General features: G+C 44.5%; 1 protein-coding gene across 2 annotated transcripts in view; it reads left to right on the top strand.

Moving 5' to 3' along the window:
- Positions 1 to 21,504, top strand: part of TBX15 (T-box transcription factor 15) — a 104,743-nt gene that overhangs the window by 72,933 nt on the left and 10,306 nt on the right. For both annotated transcript variants that reach the window (XM_043575966.1, XM_043575967.1), the window contains exons 6-7: positions 3,898 to 3,962; positions 19,147 to 19,244. In XM_043575966.1, the coding sequence (XP_043431901.1) occupies positions 3,898 to 3,962; positions 19,147 to 19,244 (163 nt within the window). The remainder of the gene's footprint in view (positions 1 to 3,897; positions 3,963 to 19,146; positions 19,245 to 21,504) is intronic.

The following is a 21,504-nucleotide window of genomic DNA, read 5'->3' as shown; positions in this document are numbered from 1 at the left end:
TGTTTTCCACATTATTCATTCATGCTCTCACGCACTCATTCATTCGTTGAACACAAATAGCGTGTCATGTTCAGTTCTTGATAAAATGATATATGAAATGGATGCGGTTCCTACCTGAAAGCACCCTGTTTGGAGGGATGATCAAGGAACATCTCTCTCAGGAGATAACATTTGGACTGAGACTCATGACTAGGCAGCAGCTGTGTAAAGAGTAAAGAACATTTTCGTCTGGGGGTTGAGTGAGCGTGAGGGGTCTGAGCAGGGAAGGGCCTTGGCACTTTCCAGCACTTAGAGCAGCTTGAGCTTGGCGGGAGCCTGTGGCCCAGGCGTAGAGGAGTGTGGGTGGGGATGGAGAGCTAGGCAGGGGCCATGCCGGGCCTGCAAGTCCAGCCAAGGAGTTTGGATTCGGTTCTGAGGGGGGTGGTAACCACTGAAGAGAATGACACGATCTATGTACATGTTCACAAAGACCACTTTGGTGGCTGTGTAGAGAAGAGAGATCAGTTTAAAGGTTATGTAGAGTAGTTTAGTGAAAAGATGGCGGTGTATTGGTGGAAGGTGGGGAGGTGGAGACTGACAGCCATATTTGGGTCTAATTGATAAACAGAACTATGGAGTAGAGTTGAAAATTATTCCAGTGAGCCTTCTGCACTATCCCAGATGGCCACATGTGTGGCGTGTGTGCAGAGGCGGCAGGGGTCTTGAGTCCTCAAGTGGTTACTTGTGGGTCCCTGTGCTGTGGTCCTCACTGGCCTCTGCTGGTGGCTGTCATTATCTGCTCTCGACCTTGGGTCCTTTGTGTGAACATGCTCTACTGATAGAAGACTACTCAGCTTGTGCTTTTGTGTTTTTGCCTCAGTTGGACCTCCTGGGCCTCCCTGGCTGGCCCCGCCTCCCCGCAGGGCTCGTCTAGGTCCTCTGTTTGGTGTCTGCCTAGGCTGTAGCACCTTGTGGTTAGGGCCACCCTGCCTTCCCTGGCATGGCAGGTGAGGACCTCTGAGTCCCTGACCCCCCATGGAAGGGCAATAGGAGGCCTGCAGATGCTAGCTTGGGCCTCTCTCTCTTCCTGACTCATCAGACCAGGCGGCATTTTCACTTCGATGCGGCCAGCCCTATGTATGTATGGAGGTGGCCCTGCCAGGCTTCCTGTTTTTCCCTACTCCACTGGGGTGCGAGGGGAAGACCTTTTACTTCTCTTTCCACTTGATACGAATTCGTCTTGTGTCACATCCTTGTCTTCCGCAGGACAGCAGGCTTTATGGCCCAGCTGTCATTCGCATCCCTTCCTATGCTATATGAGATATTCACAAGATCTGAGGCTACCAGGCTGGCTCTCCATATGGGAACTGTGGGCCTATGGATTTATTGAGGTTGAGAATACATTGGTTTGTTCCTCCAAATTATTGTCCTTGTTACACTTGGTATTGGTAGGCACGGCCAAAGTTGTCAGCACCAGCATTAACTGGGGTCATAGTTTGGCTTATATTGTTAAATGGCTCTCTTCTGCCTGTAGGGTGTGTAAATGCCTAAGCAGGGCAATGAGGGCTTTCTGTGATAGGGCCTGAGGGCAGCCTCTAGCTGTCTCTCGCTGCCCCTCTTCTCCTACCCCATGCCCTGGCCTAATTGGACTTCTCAGTGTTTTTCCAGTATGCTTCATTCATTCATTCATGCTTCTATACCTCGGTGCACTGGCTTATGTAGGACATTTCTTAGTAAATGCTTCCCTTGTTCCTTTCTCCCCTTTTTGCATGTTTCATGAAAATCCTACATATCCTTCAAGGCCTGGTTCATGTGCTATATCTGAGAGATAGCCTCAGAGACCTTCAACTTGGACCCATTGCTACTTCCTCTTATGTTCTTACGGCACTTTGCCTTTGTTGTGAACCTTATCAATTTCTGTTTTGTGTTGGTGTGTATATCTGCTTTTTACTTCTAGACTAGAAGCTTCTGTCTGGGGGGGAAGGCCAGACAATACATAGCCAAATACGGACTATATATCACTATCACCTATGCATCCTGTCACCTTGCTTTGCACACAAAGGCACTTGATAATCAACAAATAATGAGTATACACCACATAAAGCTCTGTAAATCTCACATTAAAAGCTTTGAAACAAGTATAGAGGTGCTGTTTTTCCTAACATTTGGTGGCATTTTTCTATTAAATCGCCATGCAGACCTCTTGGCTTGAGATAGAATGAGCTGTGGCAAACAGGTTTTCAACCTTTTCTCCCAGGCCCATGAAATAGAATGTCATTTTATTTACAGGGGCCTGTGGAGGCCCCCCAAACATGGCAGCACAATCATATATCAGGAACCCCTATCATAAATGAGCCGGACAGGATAAGCCAACTTGAAAGAGAAAATAAAATATTATAACCCCAACTTGAAAAGAAAATATGGTGTGTGGTTTATTGCTGCGGATTATGGAGGAAGAAAGAACGGATTTTAAGTCAAAAACAGAAAAGCAGTGACAGTCTTTAAACGCAATACAATATTCACAGGCAGACACTAGACTTTAGAAAGCCAAAGGCTTCAGGCTCCTGCTCTGGTCTATAAAATAGATGTAAAATTGCTTTTGCTACATTATTAGTGCTACATTATTAGTGTGCCATTCTAGAGGCAAGGACTGTTTTAGGGGAAAAAAATTAACTTTGATACTTTCAAGTCAGAGTCTGTTGGTTGGAATCTCACGTTGCATTTTAAAGACCTTTAAAGACTGCGGCTTTGGGAAATTCCACTCTGACAAAGTGAGCCAAAGAGGGACTTGGAAAGACTTGCTCCATAAGAAATAACTGTAGCCATCCTAGTTGATAAGGTCTGCAATGAGCAGAAATGGGAAGGTGGTCTTAAATAATGAGATTCCCTCTGTGTAGAATTACCTTCCGTTGAGAGTGCCTTTCATCCTTTCCTGAGCTCCCTCGCCCCCACCCCTAAGTCTCTGTTGCTTGAAGGTAGTGAGTCATTCACATCTGGTTTAGACACAAAGATCTCGAAAGGGCCTCCCATGACCAAGGCTGAGAGCGGAAACGAAAGAGCACATGTGGAATTTGTTGGTCAGGCTTGGTCTAGTCTGGAGGCATGAGGGTGATGTGTCCAAACCTCGCCGAGTTCGAGGGGACTGAGGTCAGATGCAGTAGGCAGGGACTTCTGCACTGAAGTGGAGTTTGAGCCAGATGCTCCAGAGGACCTGCCCAACCTGGGCCACACAGTGGTTTGTGTCTTCTGATTTGCTTGTGAGCCTTGGAGACCGGAAGAAATGCACTGTAGCCAGCTCCCTTGAGTCCCCGTTTGCAGATTTTGCCTTGGGTGCAACCTTGATGAAGGTCTAGCTGCTTTTTGTGTCTTTTACAAGACCACTTTAGGTCATTAAATGAATGATCTCTAGGGACAGGGAAGGGGCAACTTAAGTGAGATGGGATGTGCAATTATTTGGGTCTTTCAGGCTGAGGCAGTTGTCTGGTGCCCTCATTTCACTGGATTGGATTGAATCCATTCATTCATTATTTACTCGCTCAGCAAACACTTTTCAGGTGCTCCCTGTGTGTCATGTTCCATGGACTTGACCATCGCCCAGTTTTCCATTTCCATGCCTTTGTTTGTCTAGGCAAATGATTTAGCCTCTTTTGGGGGGGGGGCAGGAAAGGTGAGCAGAGGAGTTTACAGTCACATACCGGGAAAACCTGGGTTTTTTAGGGAGAAGTGTGTCAGCTGGGTCAGACATCTGTGTGCCAGGCCCGAGTCCTATCTCCATTTCAATTTAAATCTCAAACTTAATGGAAACTAAATAAAAACAAGAGCCATTACTAACAGAGTGATTTTTGTTATTTTTCTAGGAGCAACCGAAAAAGAAATCCGTTAATATAAACACAACTTATGTTTTTTGCTTGTTTCCAGATCACCAGATTAAAAATCGATCGAAACCCTTTTGCTAAAGGATTCAGAGATTCTGGAAGAAACAGGTAAGAATAATTGAGAAAGAGACTCACCGACATTTCTCTTCTATGTGACATTTTCCCCCCGACTCCCCATGCGTGGCTTTTGGCTCCTACTTGTCGGAGATTGCTTGCGCGCTAGCCGCTCTGCTGACTCAGGCAAAGAGAAATGGACAGCTGATCCGAGGATCAAAGAGCTGTCCCCCAAAAGTTGAATTTTCCAACTTTCTGTTAACACACTGTACATCAATACTTGGTAATCCAGTCACTTAAAACAAATTTTATGGTGCTTTATTATCCTCAGAAGATTTTGCCACTTTTTCTGATAAGTGCATGGGTGGCTATAGCACTTACACTGACATCTCATTTATTTTGCGTTATCAGGAAACAAGGAATTGTGGACAAATAAAAATTATCAGAAAATTATTACCTTTAAAAATTTTTTTTTAAGTTTATTTTGGGAGAGAGACAGAGAAAGAGAGCATGAGCAGGGGAGGGGCAGAGAGAGTGAGAGAGAGAGAGAGAATCCCCAAGCAAGCTCTGCACCGTCAGCGTGGAGCCCAATGGGGGCTTGAACTCACAAACCATGAGATCGTGACCTGAGCTGAAATCGAGCGTCAAATGTTTAACCAACTGAGCCACCCAGGCGCCCAGGAAATTATTACCTTTAAGAGCTAAAACGTTGGTAAGAAATTAGCCATTTTTCTCCTAAGACATGTTCCCAAAATATATTAGATGTTGCCTACCTTGATAAAGACAGTTTCTAAAACCCAACCTTTCCTGATGGCCCAGCATCATTAGGATTAGGTTGTCATATAGGGAAATTCTGAGGAACAGCTGACGTTTGAGGGACTGTTTGCTCTTATTGTAAGTGGACTTAGAGACATGGCATTTTTCTGGTTAATTCTGCTTCTGTCTAAATCCTTTGTTTCTCACCCTTCCTCTGTAAAATTAAAATCTGTTATCCAGAGAGCTAGGTGAGAGCTGAAATGGAAACACAGATCTACCTAAAGTTATGCAGTCAGAAAAATTCACTTTATATAAACTGTACTGAAACCACAAATGTGACACGCATGTTTTATAAAGTGTGCAGGTTAAGGGGTGCCTGGGTGGCTCAGTTGGTTAAGCGTCCAACTTCGGCTCAGGTCAGGATCTTACGGTTTGTGAGTTTGAGCCCCGTGTTCAGCTCTGTGCTGACAGCTCGGAGCCTAGAGCTGCTTCTGATTCTGTGTCTCCCTCTCACTCTGCCCCTTCCCTGCTCCCTCTCTGTGTCTGTCAAAAATAATAAACATCAAAAAAATTTTAAAGTGTGCAGGCTTTGCAGTAACTATTTACATTAGTGTTCAGACATTTTCCTCATCCGGGGGGCATTTCTTTACATCGAAATGACACAGATTGTCAAGAGTTATCTGTGCTATTTTCCCTGCAAGAGTTTTCAGAGAAACTGTTTAGTATTATATTTAGAATCACTTCATGAACTTTATAGCACATTCTGTTAGAACCCAGATGTATGCTAAAAGTCATCTGTAGTGATCATTTCCTTCACAAAATGATTAATGGAAGCACTTCTTTTTTTAAAACATTATTTGCTTTTTTAAATTCCAGGATAATTAACGTATAGTGTTACCTTAGTTTCAGGTATACAGTATAGAGATTCAGCAATTCTATATATTACTCAGTGCTCATTGTGATAAGTATATTCTTCATCCCCTATGGAAGAACTTCTTTATGAAACTCTTTTTTTGTATATTTAAAATCCATTTAAATTTCTAGAAATTTTTATTTATCTCAGAATTTCTTGAGGTTACACCTATTGATTAAGGTAGAATTCAGTTGAACTTCTTTTTTTTTTTAATTTTTTTTTCAACGTTTATTTATTTTTGGGACAGAGAGAGACAGAGCATGAACGGGTGAGGGGCAGAGAGAGAGGGAGACACAGAATCGGAAACAGGCTCCAGGCTCTGAGCCATCAGCCCAGAGCCTGACGCGGGGCTCGAACTCACGGACCACGAGATCGTGACCTGGCTGAAGTCAGACGCTTAACCGACTGCGCCACCCAGGCGCCCCAAATTCAGTTGAACTTCTAGTTTGAAGATGACAAAAATTGAGTAATGTGTTCTAGATCAAGCAACTGGTTAGTGGTGTGGCCACACTAGAACTCAGGCATAAGGACTCCAGGCCAAATACTTTCCCTTTCAGGAAAGACCTTTGTCCTCAAAATGTAGCCAGTGAGGAATGGGTACTCTCTCTGCCAGTTAGTTTATATCCCATGTTCAGGTTACAGAACTTGCCTGTGAGCTGTTTCCCGTTGCTTCCTTTTCAGGGCTCTGCATTTTAGACTTACTGAGGACCTTGCTAGTGATGATGTTCTCAGAATAGAATTTGGCCTTTGATAAAGAAGTCTTTAGGGTATTTAAGATCTTTAGCTTAAGAGCCCGTGGCTGGATTTTGGGGGTTCTGTGAGTTCCCAGATACTATAAGGAAAATCGTGTGTGGATGAACAGGTATGCATTTTTCTTAGGAGAGGTCTCTAGCTTTCTCCAGATTTTTGGAAGGTTCTGTCACCAAAAGTTAAGAATTTCTGCCCTAGACACAGCTGGGGGTCAACCCTAATGACTTTCGTTATTCAACCACTTTCTCTTTCTTTCCTTCTGTATCTCCAGTGGCATTTAATTATGTGTTTATTTTCTTCTTGGCACTCCAAAGGTTGTTTTGATTTCTTCTTTGCCTTTTACTCCCATTGGAGTCCTTGTTTTTCTGAGGCCTGACCTAGGACAGAAAATTGGGATAGGCTGTATTGACCAGTGTTGCAGCTCTGTTCTAGGAATTGAAGCCACACTTCAGTCTTGGGAATAAGTCTACGTGTCTTGAAGCATTTGCCTTGGTTAGGAAGTTGTGATGACATCTTGGTTCAGGTCCTGAGATTCTCCTATCCCCTCACTGGGCTAGAAGGGAGTTAGACACATCATTTGGTCCTGGCCTGGGTCTGCTTTAGGGCTGGTGAATGTCTTACTGTTCAGACAGACAGTTATTTGTCTTGCCTAGTGGGCTACTCTTCTTTGTAAGGACTCCAGGAGGGCAGAACTATGGATCCTCATTAGCCCATTTCAGTGGCTTATTTATATATAATTTTTCTGGTAGCGTGGTGATGCTTCGTTCTGTCCCATTAAAACCTGCAGGCTATTTTATTTTAAGTAATGTTAATAGTTATAGAAATGATCTCAGATCGAACACTTACTGTGTCCAAGATCTTTTACTTCCATGTTTTCTAATCTTTAAAATGACCTATATTTTGTGTATATTGTGGGAAACTGAGGCTCAGGGAGCTAGTGTCACACAGGAAAGCTGGAGCACTAACTCCCAGGTCTACCTGTGCACTCTGTGCTCTATCATAAGTCAAGAGTTTAAACTTGACTTATGTTACCTTCGACAGATTTAGAGACTAGAACTCTTCCTCTAATGGCCAATAATGTGTGTTCTCTGTCTGTCTTTGTAGACTTCCCCGTGGCTTTGTCATTTGCTTGCTGTGCCCCCCGTAAATAAGGAATTCCCTAGTAGAGGACAGGAAGTCAGGTTGATCTTCCCTAGCAAGTGAAACCATGACATGATGACCCTGAAGTCCCCTGTCTCACAATAGGGAAAAGATGAATCATTAGATATAGAAGCCATTTTTATCCTCCGGTGCTCTGGGAAGCTAGATTAAAATGGACCTCTGGGGGCTAGTACAGTGGCCCTTGTATTTTCTCTTTTAAAAAGGTCAAAATTACCTGATAATCAGGCTTGAAATCTCACTACCTGCCTGAAGGATCTGATAAGGACAAGAATTATTAATGTCAAGTTGCAGATGAGAAAGACTGATGAGGATAGAGGGGATTATTTGTAAATCCTCTGGGATCTGGGGGCTCTGTGCCAACACCAGAATCCAGTTCATCACCTTCCAGCCAGTGCCTCACCTACTGCCCTGCTTGTGCTAACAGAGTTCTTATAAATCTATGATCTTCCTCATGCCTTTTAGACATCAAATGACTCATACAGAGGAGCATGGTTTGACGAGTTGCATATAAACGTACCCAAAACATACGGATTACATTTCCTTTAAAAACACATGGGCTTAAAAATTAAGGGGGGAAAGTGCTTGGCCAATGTTTTTTGGTTTTGCAGAACACAAAACATTTGTGGAATACTTTGCAGTTACAGAATTTGCCAAACCTCAAACCAAAACACGTTTAGGTTTGTCGATCTCAATCTATCCCAGCGCGATCCAAAGGCTCAGGAAGGGAGGGGTGTAGAGGGCAGATGGGGAAGACACAGCCACCCGCTGCCCTCTCTTCAAATGCCTCTCCAGACTCTCTCCCACCCTGCCAGCCTCTCTCTGCAGCACCCTCTGAGTGCGGCCAGGCGACCGCAGTGTCCTGAGCACAGAGAAGAACTGAGGAGGCTCGGGTGAGGACACTTATTTCCATTACTGATATATAGTTTTTAAATGTTTATTTATTTTGAGAGAGAGAAAGAGAGAGAGAACCTGAGCTGGGTAGGGGCAGAGAGAGAGAGAGAGAGAGAGAGAATCCCAAGCAGGCTCCGTGCTGTCAGTGCAGAGCCTGACATGGGGCTTGAATCCACAAACCGTGAGATCATGACCTGGGCTGAGATCAAGGGTCGGATGCTTAACCGACTGAGCCATCCAGGCGCCCCACCTCATATTTTAATATAAAGAGACATCCATGGAGAGTACTCCTGACTCCCAGCCCTATCACTCTCTCCTTCCCCTCACTGGGCACCGCAGTGCCCCATCTGATTGCTGAGCCTGGGAGAGGGGACTCTTTAGGACCTGCTTCCCTAGAGCGAGTGTACATTCTGGGCTCTTGCCATTGATGGTAAGTCCAGAAGAGGCAGCCTGCCATTCTGGGGAGTGGTCCCTCTTCAGGGCAGTTCTAGCCCACTCGTTCAGCCTCCACACCTACGCCTTAGTATCCAGACACCTTTGTCAGTAATAAAGCTGGTATTTCAGTCTCCATTGCTTCAGGCTCCCAGGACTTTCTTGGACTTTATTCTGAGTTCAAATGAGGACAAGAGGTGACATTAATTGGGCCTTTCAGAACCCCGCCAGAAGCCCCAGTGAGCCAGGGTGTCATCCCTGTGGTGTCATCATCACCAGAGCCTGTCACAGTCCTCCCTGCTTCCTTAGGAAGTGCCATTCACATGCTTCTGTGTGACAAGGTCACCACTCCTCAAGCTGTACTTATGGCGCTGCTACTTTGCATTGCCATGTGATTGTGCCCCTGATTAGAAGTCTCCACCAGAAGTATGTGTGTGTGTGTGTGTGTGTGTGTGTGTGTTCATGTTGAGAAGAGTGGTAGACAGGTGGTCCTTTGGATGGAGACACTCACAGATTTTGCTTCCAGGCATTGTCTCTGCAATGGGAGGGCAATTGTGTTTACTTCTAAATTGTTCCTCCTAGATTTCTCAGAAATTATGTGGCCCAAATCTGGCTTTAGGCAGGTTGGAGGAGATCCATGTATATTTGCTTTTAATCAGGCCTAGTCCCAGGCACGATATCCAGAGTTAGCTCTGGGAGATTTCTCCTTCCAGGAGGAGATAGTAACACCTTCCTGTTCCTAGGGAAAACAGATCCCCTCAGCTTGATTAGTTTATGTCTTGTGGTCTGTGTTCCTGGGCTCTGCCCAGTGTTAGAATGTGAGTTCCATGGGGTGCCTGGATGGCTCAGTAGGTTAAGTGTCCAACTTTGGCCCATGTTATGATCTCACAGTTTGTGGTTCGAGCCCCATGTCAGGCTTTGTGCTGACAGCTCAGAGCCTGGAGCCTGCTTCAGATTCTGTGTCTCTCCCTCTCTCTCTGCCCCTCCACTGGTTGTGGTCTGTCTCTCTCTCTCTCTCAAAAATAAATAAACATTAAAAAAATTAAAAGAAAAAGAGTGTGAGTTCCTTGAAGACTGTACCTATGTCAGGTAGTCTTAAGCTATTTCCTACAGTGTCAGGTACACAGAGTAAAATGATAATTGTTCATTTACTTACAAAACAGCAAAAAGATTTGATGAGTGGCAGAGAAATTAAAAACCAGGAACTCTGGAGTCAGAAAACCTTACTCCAACCAAGGGTGAATCAAATGCAACAATAGTGGAGAACTAGTTTTGGACACGAACTAAGAAGGGAAGGAAGAGTGAATCTATAAATAGGCTTAGTCTCAAGACTGGGGGCAATGTTGTTTCAAATCTGAGATCAGGTCCATCTGAGATGGACTGATGCTGTGGACACTGATTTAGCCTCATCCTAGATTAGACACACACACCCTTCAGGCCGTCAGAGCTGGCTCTGAACAGTGGGAACATGCTTTTTGCTAGTTTCAGAGTCTGTGAGTGCAGGAAAGGAGTCCCAGAGACTGAGTCCAGGCAGAGTGAAGTTTAGTTGAGAAAGGTTGCTCAGTAGCGAACGGAGAGGTAACATTACATCTTTATGGTTGGGCACTCCAGTGGACAGTGTATTCCAAAGAGAAGACAAAGGTCACGGAGCTGAAGAGAACCAAGTGTTCGCATGGTCAAGAAGCAGCCTGGGGAGATACATCTATCCACAAGCCTGACGAGCCCACTGTGCTCAGCTAGGGGGAGCATTACACCTGCAAAGACCTTGCACTTGAAAGGGATAGCAGAGGAACAGAAGGAATGAAGAGTCTCTGGGTCTCTCAGTCCACATCTAATGTGAAGGCCTTGTCTCTGCTAGGAGTGGCTGCCAAGATTTTACAGAAAGCCCAAGTCAGCTTGGGAAATTTTATACAATTCCCAGGGACTTCCTCCAAAGCAAACACATACATAAAAAGGAGAGGATTAAAATTATGATCTGTCTGGAGAGTGAAAGGTTCTATGAACTTGTCTTAATAGTAGCATGGAGTGCATGACTCTGGGTTCTCTCAGTAGCCTTCATCCTGTCTTTGACCTTGGGTTTTACCTTACTCCCAGCCTCCATTGCATCTAAGACAACTGCAAGGGCAACTGTCCCATGTGATGTGGTTTCATCCGGATACTCCCAGCTCGTGTGGTGCCTCAGAAGCCACTGCTGTTGGTTCCACTGCTGTAGGTCCCCAGTGGAGTGGCCCTTCTGCGATCCAGGGAACTGGTGAAACTTTTTAGAAGGGTATCTTTTTCTCTGGAGGCCACCTGTGGAGGCTTCTACCACGACACTCAAATCCCACTTAGGAACTGTCAGAAAGGAGCTGGAGGCAGGCCTCATATCATAGGGCACTTGGTTCATACAAGTAACTGTAGGTTGTCCCTCGCTGGAAAAACAAGAGGCACTTCAGGATGAGGTGTATGAGGCAATGTGTGTCTAGGCTGATTCTCAGCCAGCACTGCTGTTTGCTGGGAACGTGGCTGGTGGCTGTCCTTCTTGGTGCCTAGTGTCCCTTTACATAATATTTCAGGGGAGAGTGATCTAAAAATGGAGCCATTAACTGCATTACGGGAATGGATATATTTGCTTGCAGGAGGAGGATGCTTAATGAGGCTAATACTTAGCACAAAGGAAGGAATCTCCATCGATGGGGCGGGGGTGGATATTTGGGAGTAAAAGATTTTCCTGTGACCCCCCTCTTCAGCAACTGCTGTCCCAAGACCATGTTCATAGAGTGAAGAATCACCTTCTTGAGCACAGACAGGAAACCTTGTGAAGGCCCAGCCCTTTTCTCACAAAACCCAGAGTGGAATCAGAATGCCTCCAGTGAATGGAAATGAAAAGGAAGGAAAAGGAAAAGTCAGCCAGACACTAGCCCCAGGGCCAGGTCATCGGTGCTTAGGTCTGAAAGAAACCATTTTTCTTTGTGAGTTGGGGAAGAAGTGTGCAGGGTGGGTCTCTGTCAAAGTCTGTTAGAAGAATTCTGTTACAACCAAGTGTTTCCAGTCTTGTCCACACCCTGGCCTACCTCTTAAGCTGAACATGTGAAATTACTATATTTGTGGGTCAAAGAGGTAAAATATCGGCAGTTTCATACCGTTCAACCTTGTATATTCATTTCCAGGAATTTGAATCATAAGTATACGATAACATTAGTAATAATCATCTCACGTAGTATCGGTGGTCCAGGTTTTCCCTTTCTATCTCCAAGTTGATTGGTATTGTTAGAGTGTTTCCCATTTGATGGATGGTAAAGCTGAGTAGAGTGAGGTACTAGCTTTCAGAATTTGCAAATCCAGCCAATGGCAGCATCCAGAGGGTGATGTCACTGTCCTCTATTAGGCACAGCTTGCCAGTCAGCAGCTTTGCTCTTGTCCCTCTCCGGGTCCCTGTCACTCATGAAGGCTCACATAGCAAACTTAGAGCCAATGCACTGACCACTTGCCTTCTTTCAACCAGCATGACTTCCAAGTGTCTCCCTCACTTTCAATTTCTATATTTTTATTTGTTCTCCCCAAAGCCATTGACTGTGTTTTTCCAGCCAGTCTCATCCTGCTCATTCCTGGCACTCTTACTAGCCCCTGTAGATTTTTCAGACTCTTTTGTTATCCCTGGCACGGGTGCCATTTAGCAGATCTAAAGTAAGTAATCGGCACTAGACTCCCTCTTGGGAACTGCTGCATCTACAGGTCAAGGTAGCTGGCCCTGTACTAGACTCTGGTGGCAGCGTCCTGCCAGACTCCCCCTCTTCTTCTAGGCCATGGCTGTTTATCACGTCCCCTGGCTTTTGGTCTTCCAGCCAGTATTTAACATTTTTCTCTGCCTTGTTATTTGTTCTCTCTCCTCCGTCATGAACCTTTTCCACCATTGTCCTCTTGGCTCCGTTGGTTTGCCAGGGAAAGTTGGCAGTTGTTTTATTATCTATGGCTCTCGCCCAGGGATGGTGTCATCTAACAGAGTGACGTCTTTTTAATGGCTAACATATTGGAGTCTGAAATATCTGCAAGATAATGAGGCCTACAGAGGCTTGAGGGACACGTTTTCAGTTCCTTGAGGAGAGAATGAGAGATGGAATTAGGTAACATGCAGGTCCCTCCACATTCAATCCAGAACCAGAGGGCTGACACAGTTTTGAATTCCAGGGAAATAAGAGTGTTTTCTCCTGTTACAGGTCACAACCTGAGCTGACGGTGGGATTTTGTTTGCTTGAGTTAGACCGATGGTCCTCAAACTTTCATTATGTTTTTTTCTCTTGTTCGGATGTATTTTGTCTTTAATCAATCTGCATTTATTAAGTAACAATGAGGAGGGAGTAGTATCATTATTTCCGTTTTATTGAGAGCGAGGCTGAGGCATGAGAAGGTTGTATGGCCTGGTCAAGATTGCGATGATAAGCAGCCGGGTTGCAGTTTAGGCCCAGGCAGTCTGGCTCCAAAGCTCTTGGTCTTCTTAAAAAAAAAAATTGTTTTTAACGTTTATTCATTTTTGAGAGACAGAGAGAGACAGAGTACAAGCTGGGGAGGAGCAGAGAGAGAGGGAGACACAGAATCTGAAGCAGGCTCCAGTCTCTGAGCTGTCAGCACAGAGCCCAACGCAGGGCTCAAACCCACAGACTGCGAGATCATGACCTGAGCCGAAGTCGGCCGCTCAACCAACTGAGTCCCCCAGGGGCCCTGCTCTTGGTCCTTCTTAACCACTGTACTAATCTGCATCTCGTGTGATTACCAAATTAAAGTTTGACCATTCCAGGCAAATGCAAAGAAACTTACTCTTTTAGTTAGCCTGCTTTGTGTCATCAGGGATTGTTACTGTACTTCCTGAGGCAATGAAAACTCCTTTGAGAGTCCCATTGCTACCCATTCAGACTCCATGTGGGGTGGGGGGCAGGGTTCCCGAGCTGGGAATCCCTGGGAAGGAACAGTTTTGATTCAACTCCAAGCATGTGCCCATTGGACACCTGTTCTTCCAAACCACTGTGAGGCACATCAGTGACAGCCAATCAGCGTGTAGATATACTTGTTGTACCATCTAAAGCCAAGTTTTGAATGATGGCTTGTTGTTGGTGTTGTTTCCAATTTGCAGACCTCTGTTGGGGGGCCTTTTAAAATATTCCTGGACAACAAATACGTAGGAGCCAATTCCAGATCCAGGAAAGAAGGAGGTGTGGAAGGTTTGCCCTCACCTCAGTGGATGAAGGACAGTCTAAGAAAAAGGATTAGAAAGTTGAGATATGGTAATTAGATCTGAAAGAACAGTGTATTCTGGTTCTGTGTCTTTTCAAATGCTGGAACAGGAAGAGAGAGGAAAGATCAGAGGTGCAGTACCGCCCATGGGATAAAATCCAAGCACCTAACATGGCATAAATATCCACAGTGTCTGCCCCATCATCTCATCTTGGACCTGGAGCTCCAGTCACCCTGAACTATTTTCAGTTCCCAGAATGTGCCTTCCCTTCCATACCTCCAAGGCTTTGCGCACACTGTTAGTTCTCCTAGGAAAGATCTTTCTGCCTCTTGTCTGTGTGGGAAACTGCTGAGTAACCTTTAATAGGAAGCTGAAGTCACTGGCCTATCATGGAGTGATCCTGGAGTTTCCCAGGTGTAGGAAGTACTTCTTGTTCAGGGCTCCATGGCATCTTCTAGGTATCGTCAGTGTAGCACTGATCACACAGGTCAGAATTAGTCATTTACATGTTGTTCTCTCTTTCTTCTAAGTTTGTTTATTTATTTTGAGATGGTATGTGTAAGCAGGGAAGGGGCAGACAGAGAGAGGGAGAGAGAGAATCCCAAACAGGCTCCATGCTGCCAGTGTCGGGCTAGAACCGTGAACCGTGAGCTCATGACCTGAGCCAAAATCAAGAGTCGGACGCTTAACCAACTGAGCCACCCAGGCACCCCTACACGTTTTTCTCTTTTTGTTAAACAGGACACTCCCAAATTACAGTAAAGACCCTCTGCTCTTTTTTGTTTTTAAATCTCCTGAACACGGCACATTTACTGGTTGGAAAACTTCTTTGTGACTTCAAAACCCCATCTCTGTATTTCTTGACTGTCTGTTATTGACAGATGGCCGATGGCCTTATCAATCCCTAGTATAGGTTCCCTTTGTTGCCAGAATCACCAGCAAATAACTTGGGGAAGAGTTAAAAGTCAGAACTACAGAGAAAATAAATAGAAGAATCATAAAAAGCAACCCTGTCTCTCAACACAAATAAAAAAACAAAGTATACATCAACGTGCTACCTAATAAATTCATGAATGTAGTTATAATTGTTATAATTATCAAATATTTGCTGAACTCCAAAGCGGGGCAATCCCACATTTTATTTTTAATTAGAATTTGGAAGAATAATTCTTTGCAGTCTGGCTTTTTTTTTTTTTTTCAAATCAGTTGATCTTGAGGCATCATCAATTTGTAAAAGAGATCTTTGGCTTGCTTCCTTTCCTTCCTTTTCTCCCTCCTCTTGAGCACATTCTGTTGGTTTGGCCAGTGAGCAGACTGAAAAGTCTAAAGAGAAGAGGCCTGGAAATCAGAGAGATGATTCCAGCCAAAGCACTGAACAAAAAGGGTTAGATATGGCCTCTCTTGTCACTGGAGCAAACAAGGAAAAGTAAGCAAGAAGGAGGCACTTGCCAATATGATCATCTCTGATTGGAAACCTCAGACGTGACATCAGGTCTCTGGTGTGCAACGGACCCAGAGAGGCCCACCATGTGGAACATGTTAATGACGTGAGGTTACCTAAGACTGCCTTTTTTTTTTTAATCTGTTAGACAATAAATTCACTTTTAAGAACCTTAAGATAAAATTTTACAAACCCAGCGTTTAATGGTGATGAATAAGTAAACAATGTGCTGCTCACGATAAACTTTGAATAGATGTCCAAGTGGCCGAAGATGTTAATGGGTAGTTGGCAAAGACTCTTGTAAGAGAAGATGAGGGTAGAAATGATGGGCCTCTGATAGGGGACTCAGACTTGCAGGTCAGAAATTCTGTGACTGGAACAGAAGAAACCAAAGGAAAAGTGAAACTCCTCTGAGACCTGAGTCAAGAAAGGCACAAACAGCTATGGAAACAAGTCCCACTTCTCCAATACCAAAGGAGTCCTTTTGTCTTCAGAGCCCTGATTTTCCATCAAGTTGTTTTTTTAAGTTTTACGCTGGCTACAGTTCATGAAACAATGGCTCAGTAATAAAACACAGGGTGAAAATTGACTCCTTTTTAATGAATTAAGTGCACGTAAATTGAGTCTTACCAGGCAATAGGCATCACCTTAAGCACTGGGACACAGAGAAACATGGGATCCAAAGCAGACATGCTAGTGATGGAGAGGGAATTTATTACCTGGATTACCTGGAACTTATCTTGCCGTGGCCCATCACCCGAGCCTGATACATAGAACTAGTACTTTCTAACAATTAGATCTATCCAGTGAAGCTTAATGGAGTTTGAGGACAAATAAGATGTGGCATATAGTAAACAAATAGGATTAATTTTTCTAAAAAGAGACATGCTTTGCATATATAAATAGATTCAGGGAGTATCCAGGAAAATTCTATGAAGGATGGAGCCACGGCCAAGTGTGGTGAGGAATGTGTGGTCTTAGTCATTATTTTTTGGTAGTCATGACCCCTCCCCCACCACCCCACCACCAAAATGAATCTTGTGACTGACCCCTGGACTGGATAGACCATGGCTGTGTCCATATGTGGAATCTCGTGCATTACATTAACAGCTAAGGAAAGTCTTCCTGAAGGGGATGTGGAAACCGTCTGGCACTGTCACCATTTTCTCATTGGTAAAGGAACCAGAGGGTAAAAGTTACATCAGAGATTTCAGCCCAAGGTCAGAAAGAACTTTCTAATGTCTGTTAGAAAACTATTTTCCTTGGGAAATACTCCAACAAAGGCTGAATAACCATCCAAGCTGGCATCACAGGAAGTAGAAGTAGGTGATACCCAGGAATTTCCCTTTTGTTTTTTTATTAAAAAAAATTTTTTTTAATGTTTATTTATTTCTGAGAGAGAAAGAGAGAGCACGAGCAGGGAAGGGGCAGAGAGAGAGTGAGACGTAGAATCCAAATCTGAGCTGTCAGCACAGAGCCTGACGTGGGGCTCGAAGTCACAAACTGCGAGATCGTGAGCTGAGCTGAAGTCAGATGCTTAACCGACTGAGTCACCCAGGCACCCCAACTTTCCCAATTTTTAAACCTATTGATTCCACGACTCAGTCTTTCAGTTGGATTTTAGACTTGGATAGATGGGCAAATGGCCACTATCCTATAGAGAGTTGACTGCTTAAATAAAATCATGAATACCTTTGTCACAATCTTTTTGCCTGTTGTGAAAATGAAATCAAAGCTTTTTATATTTCTTTAATAAATACAATATTGGCAAGTATAACAGTATATTATTGTTACTTCAGTCTTCTGTCACTTTATTAGGAAATGAGAAGGGACTGTTCTTTGTCCTTGAGCTAATATTTTGCCCCTCGTTAGTGCATGTTCCTGAGAAGAATGGAATCGGAGGTGGAGCAACAAAGGCCTTGCCATTTGCAGGGAGCCTGCCGTGCCATTAAAGGGAATCCTAAGATGTTCTGGTGGGTGGCCAGCATTCCAGAGCAAGGCAGTGAGATCTAGGCCCGGCCTATCTCTTTCTTACAATCATCAAAGCTCGGCATGCCTTTATCTGCCTATCCCCTTATTATTGTGAACTCCCTAATTGCCTGGACTCTTTCTCTCCACAAATAGTTTCATGTACTGTATTCAGCATTGATGTAGGTGAGTATGTGGACACGTCTTCTATTCCTACTTTTAACAGATTAACAGCTAATAAACACCATGCAACACCCTCTCTTCTCAACCTCTTCTAAAAATACAGAGTTCGATTTGCCAACATTGGTGTATTTAAAGCCTCCAAGATTCCAGGGAAGACTTTAGAAAGTTAACTGTGCAAGTAAGGGCTGTTCAGAGAGGAGATTTTCCAACATAAAGAGCCAATCAGTGTATCAGCAGCTCATCTGAGAAGAACCTCAGGGGATCTTATAGTCATTTATAAGGAAAGGATATTTGTTCTCACTTAAAATAAAACTTTTCACTTTGTTCTTGGTCTGAAGGACTGAAGACAACTCTGGAAATGTATTGCCTAGGGAGCAGGACAGGCAGCGTGTTTTCATCTCAGGAGGGAAAGCTTGTTTTTTCTGGGAAGGGACGCCATGTTACCTTCCAGTAACTTTGCAATGAAAGGACTATGTCACCTCGTTTTCTCTACCCTCCTTGTCCTGCCTTCCCCGTAGTCCCTGAACTTCCCTTCCCTCCACTTAGATAGAAGTGAAGCAGTTAATTTTAAAGAAAAGTCAATAATCAGAAGCTATGTTCAAAGCTTTAAACGAAGCCCCAGCCAGGACTCTGTTCCGAGGACTTGGAATTTCAGCAAGAATATGTCTGAGATAACTTGGACAGTTATGTTGAAATTGTGCCCATCAGCACCTCATATATATGACAGAGAGATAATATATTGACGGGTAAAGTAGGCACTGTGTGCATATTTCAATTAATGGAACCTCCAGGATCAATGAAACAGAGAAGCCTTAATGTATTCATAAAATCCTGGATGTTTCCTGTGGTCTGACTGTCTCAAGTAAGTGACCCTCAACGACCAGCTTGATTATTAGATGATAAAATACAGGTAAATATTTACAGAAAGGTCTTGGCCTTTTTGCTTGAGGTATAGTTTCTGGGACCAAACCCTTTCTTTGCCTTCAGGTGGGTGTTTTTTAAGGCAACGGAAACTCAAGTGTATCTGCCCTGCTTGCCTCTGTTGATTTAAGAAGCCTGTAAAGCCACAGCGATTTGACAATTTCATTGACTCCACATATTCACTGATAGAGCTGGGGCAGTCTGTGTCTGTGTCACTGTGGTAATGATGACATCGTCCTGTGCTAGAGAAACCGGCAGCACTACTCTCTGTTCAACTCCATTCGTGATATTAGTGACCTTGACCTTTAACAATTAAGGTGGGTTTTTTTTTTTTCCATGCAGACCAGACATCCTTTGAAGAAAGCTCAGAGGAAAAGTCCATCATAGTTACAACTTACTCGCAAATAGTCTGAATTGGGCTAATTTCTTCTTCCTTTTGCATTTCAGTGTCATCTATACCTTGCGCTCTTCCAGACGAATTGCCCCCGGTGGTGATATCTCTCAGTGCCTATGTCTATACCACTTCTCAGACAAATCACCACAGATCTTTAAAAAGTCAGTGCATTTCTTGGCGTTATTTACAACTCCCTTTGCTGACTTTTCTCCTTGGCAGGACTGGACTGGAAGCCATCATGGAGACTTACGCGTTCTGGAGACCCCCTGTGCGCACACTCACCTTTGAGGATTTCACCACCATGCAAAAGCAGCAAGGTAAAGTCGTGGGGCACAGCCTCTGCCTGGTGATAGTGCCGAGGAGAGTGGGAGCAGAACTGAATATAGCACATCTGGCCCCAAGCCAAGCCATGAGTTACACCCGTTCTTCTAGAACGAAGAGTACTTGGTAGCGCCCTAAATAACCAAAGCATAACCACTTGCGCAAACAAGCCACTTCCAGAAGCAGCACGCTTTCACTCTTCCTAAAAGCAGGGTTACGTTCACGATTATGATGGTGGTGAAATTATTACTTCTACCCCTGAACGTTCACATAGCCCTTGGTACTCGAAGAGATCTTCGTAATAACATCATTTATTCCTCATGCCAGCCTTATCAGTTTTCTTAATCTAGTTTTGTAGATGAGAACAAACTCGGCCCGCACAACGGCAGTGAATTGCTCAGGTCTGACAGCAAGGTGGGGGGTGCTGCCACAAGCCCGTCGGAGTCTCTCGACTTGTGTTCCCTCCTGTTCTTGCTTACGTGGAACAACACCTGCCTCAGGTTGATGGGCTGGGTGGACTTTTTCCTTGCACTGCTTTGTCCTTTCTTCCAGGATCTGCCCTCTCTGGCAGCTCAGGTCGGGAAGCCTGTGGCCTGCTCACAGGTGATTCGTGGGCTGACCTCAACTCTTTTCTTCAGTCCCATCGGTGGCTCTTCCCAGCACAGCCCCCGTTCACCTGGGGAAGCTTCCAGAGTGTCAGATGCTTTATAAGCCTCCCTCTCCAACCTCCTCCCGTCCCAGAGTGGCACGGGCCAAAATTACAGACATAGCTTATTCTGTTCTGTCACATGGATGCCGTTAATAGAGCCCTGAGTTTTGAAATTGTGGCTCTGCCATATGGGAGACCCTTCTAGGACTTGATGATACATTATATTACATTCCCCTCCCTGGGGAGCTTCTGGTGGTTTGCACGCTAAATTAGGTTTTGTAACCTATATTATTGCGCTCTCTCAGATTGTAAGATAAAGCGATTGAAAACATAGGGTCTGGAGTCAGACCGCTTGGGTTAGGCTCTTCCTAGCTTTGGGACCTTGACCAAGTCCCTAGTCCTTTCCGATACTTAGTTTTCTCATGTGCAAAGTGGAGAATTTTTGTGAGGATTAAATGAGACAATGGAAACAGAGGAAGCGCTCACGACATGCTAGCTCTCGTGGTGGTGGTGGCAGTGGTCGTCATCGCCACCATCTCTGTCCCTGTACATGGATACCTGAGAGGCAGATGCATCAGGGACAAGAGATACTGCCTTTCTGATGATTAGTTATTTAAAACATGATTAGACCATTCACCTTCACAGGGATCTGGTGAGGCAAGTGATCCAGAATTTCTCTCTCTCTCTCTTTTTTTTTTTAATAAATGGAGGAGAAATGGAAGCCCTCTGCATGAAGCAGCCTTCTCCTCATAATCCTGTGAGAAAAGAAGGGTCAATGCATCTTCAGGGTGTTGCTATTGCTTCTAGGCTCTTGTGGCCCTTAGGAGGCAGAGGTATTCTGACAGTTGGGAAATCTGGGTCTCCATCTTGGATGGCCACTACGTCTCTATAACCTTGGGCAAGGTACTTCTAGTGAATCTGTTTTCCTCACCCACCAAAGAGGGGTAATTTTTTTACAAGATCATTTATGTAAACATGCTTCATAAAGGAACATGTGTCATTCTCATGCAAAGATACTTACTTGATCCTGTTTATTTCTGAGGTGGCTCCTTGCTTCTTTGCCCTTGCTTTATGTCGATTTTGCAAGCTCTAGCTAAGCAAGAGTTTGTATCATTGAGGCTGGTGTGAGAATGTTGGCAGGGGTATTGCCAGTTCTTGAGAAGCAGGCATGGGTGGGGACATTGTGTTCACTGCTGTGTTCTCAAGAACTGTCACAGGGCCTGGCACCCTGGAAGTACCTAATGAACAATGCCAAGTGAAGTCACTTGGTGGCACTGTGGCTCAGGTAGGCAGGGTCACTGTCTGATACATGTGCTTGGAGCACAACTACCTAATATGTGTGTAGATGTGGATGTGGAGTGATGACTGGGGTTGGCAACCTGTATTTCAGCAGCACGTGGGGCCGTTAGGCAGGCACAGGCAGAGGGAACTGGCGTGAGTTGCTTAGGTGTGTAACATGGCCGGTTTCATGGTGTTTCTATCGAAAATTTATCCATATGATAAATTTATTGTTGACACTTGGGAAACAATGGTTTAAGAGAAACTGGACTTTTGAAGTAAAATGTCACATTTAATTAGGGAGTCCATTTTTTATTGGTGGGGGATGA

This window comes from Prionailurus bengalensis, chromosome C1 (genome assembly GCF_016509475.1).
Source record: "Prionailurus bengalensis isolate Pbe53 chromosome C1, Fcat_Pben_1.1_paternal_pri, whole genome shotgun sequence".
Taxonomy (NCBI): domain Eukaryota; kingdom Metazoa; phylum Chordata; class Mammalia; order Carnivora; family Felidae; genus Prionailurus; species Prionailurus bengalensis.
This window is presented reverse-complemented; position numbering and strand designations above follow the sequence as displayed.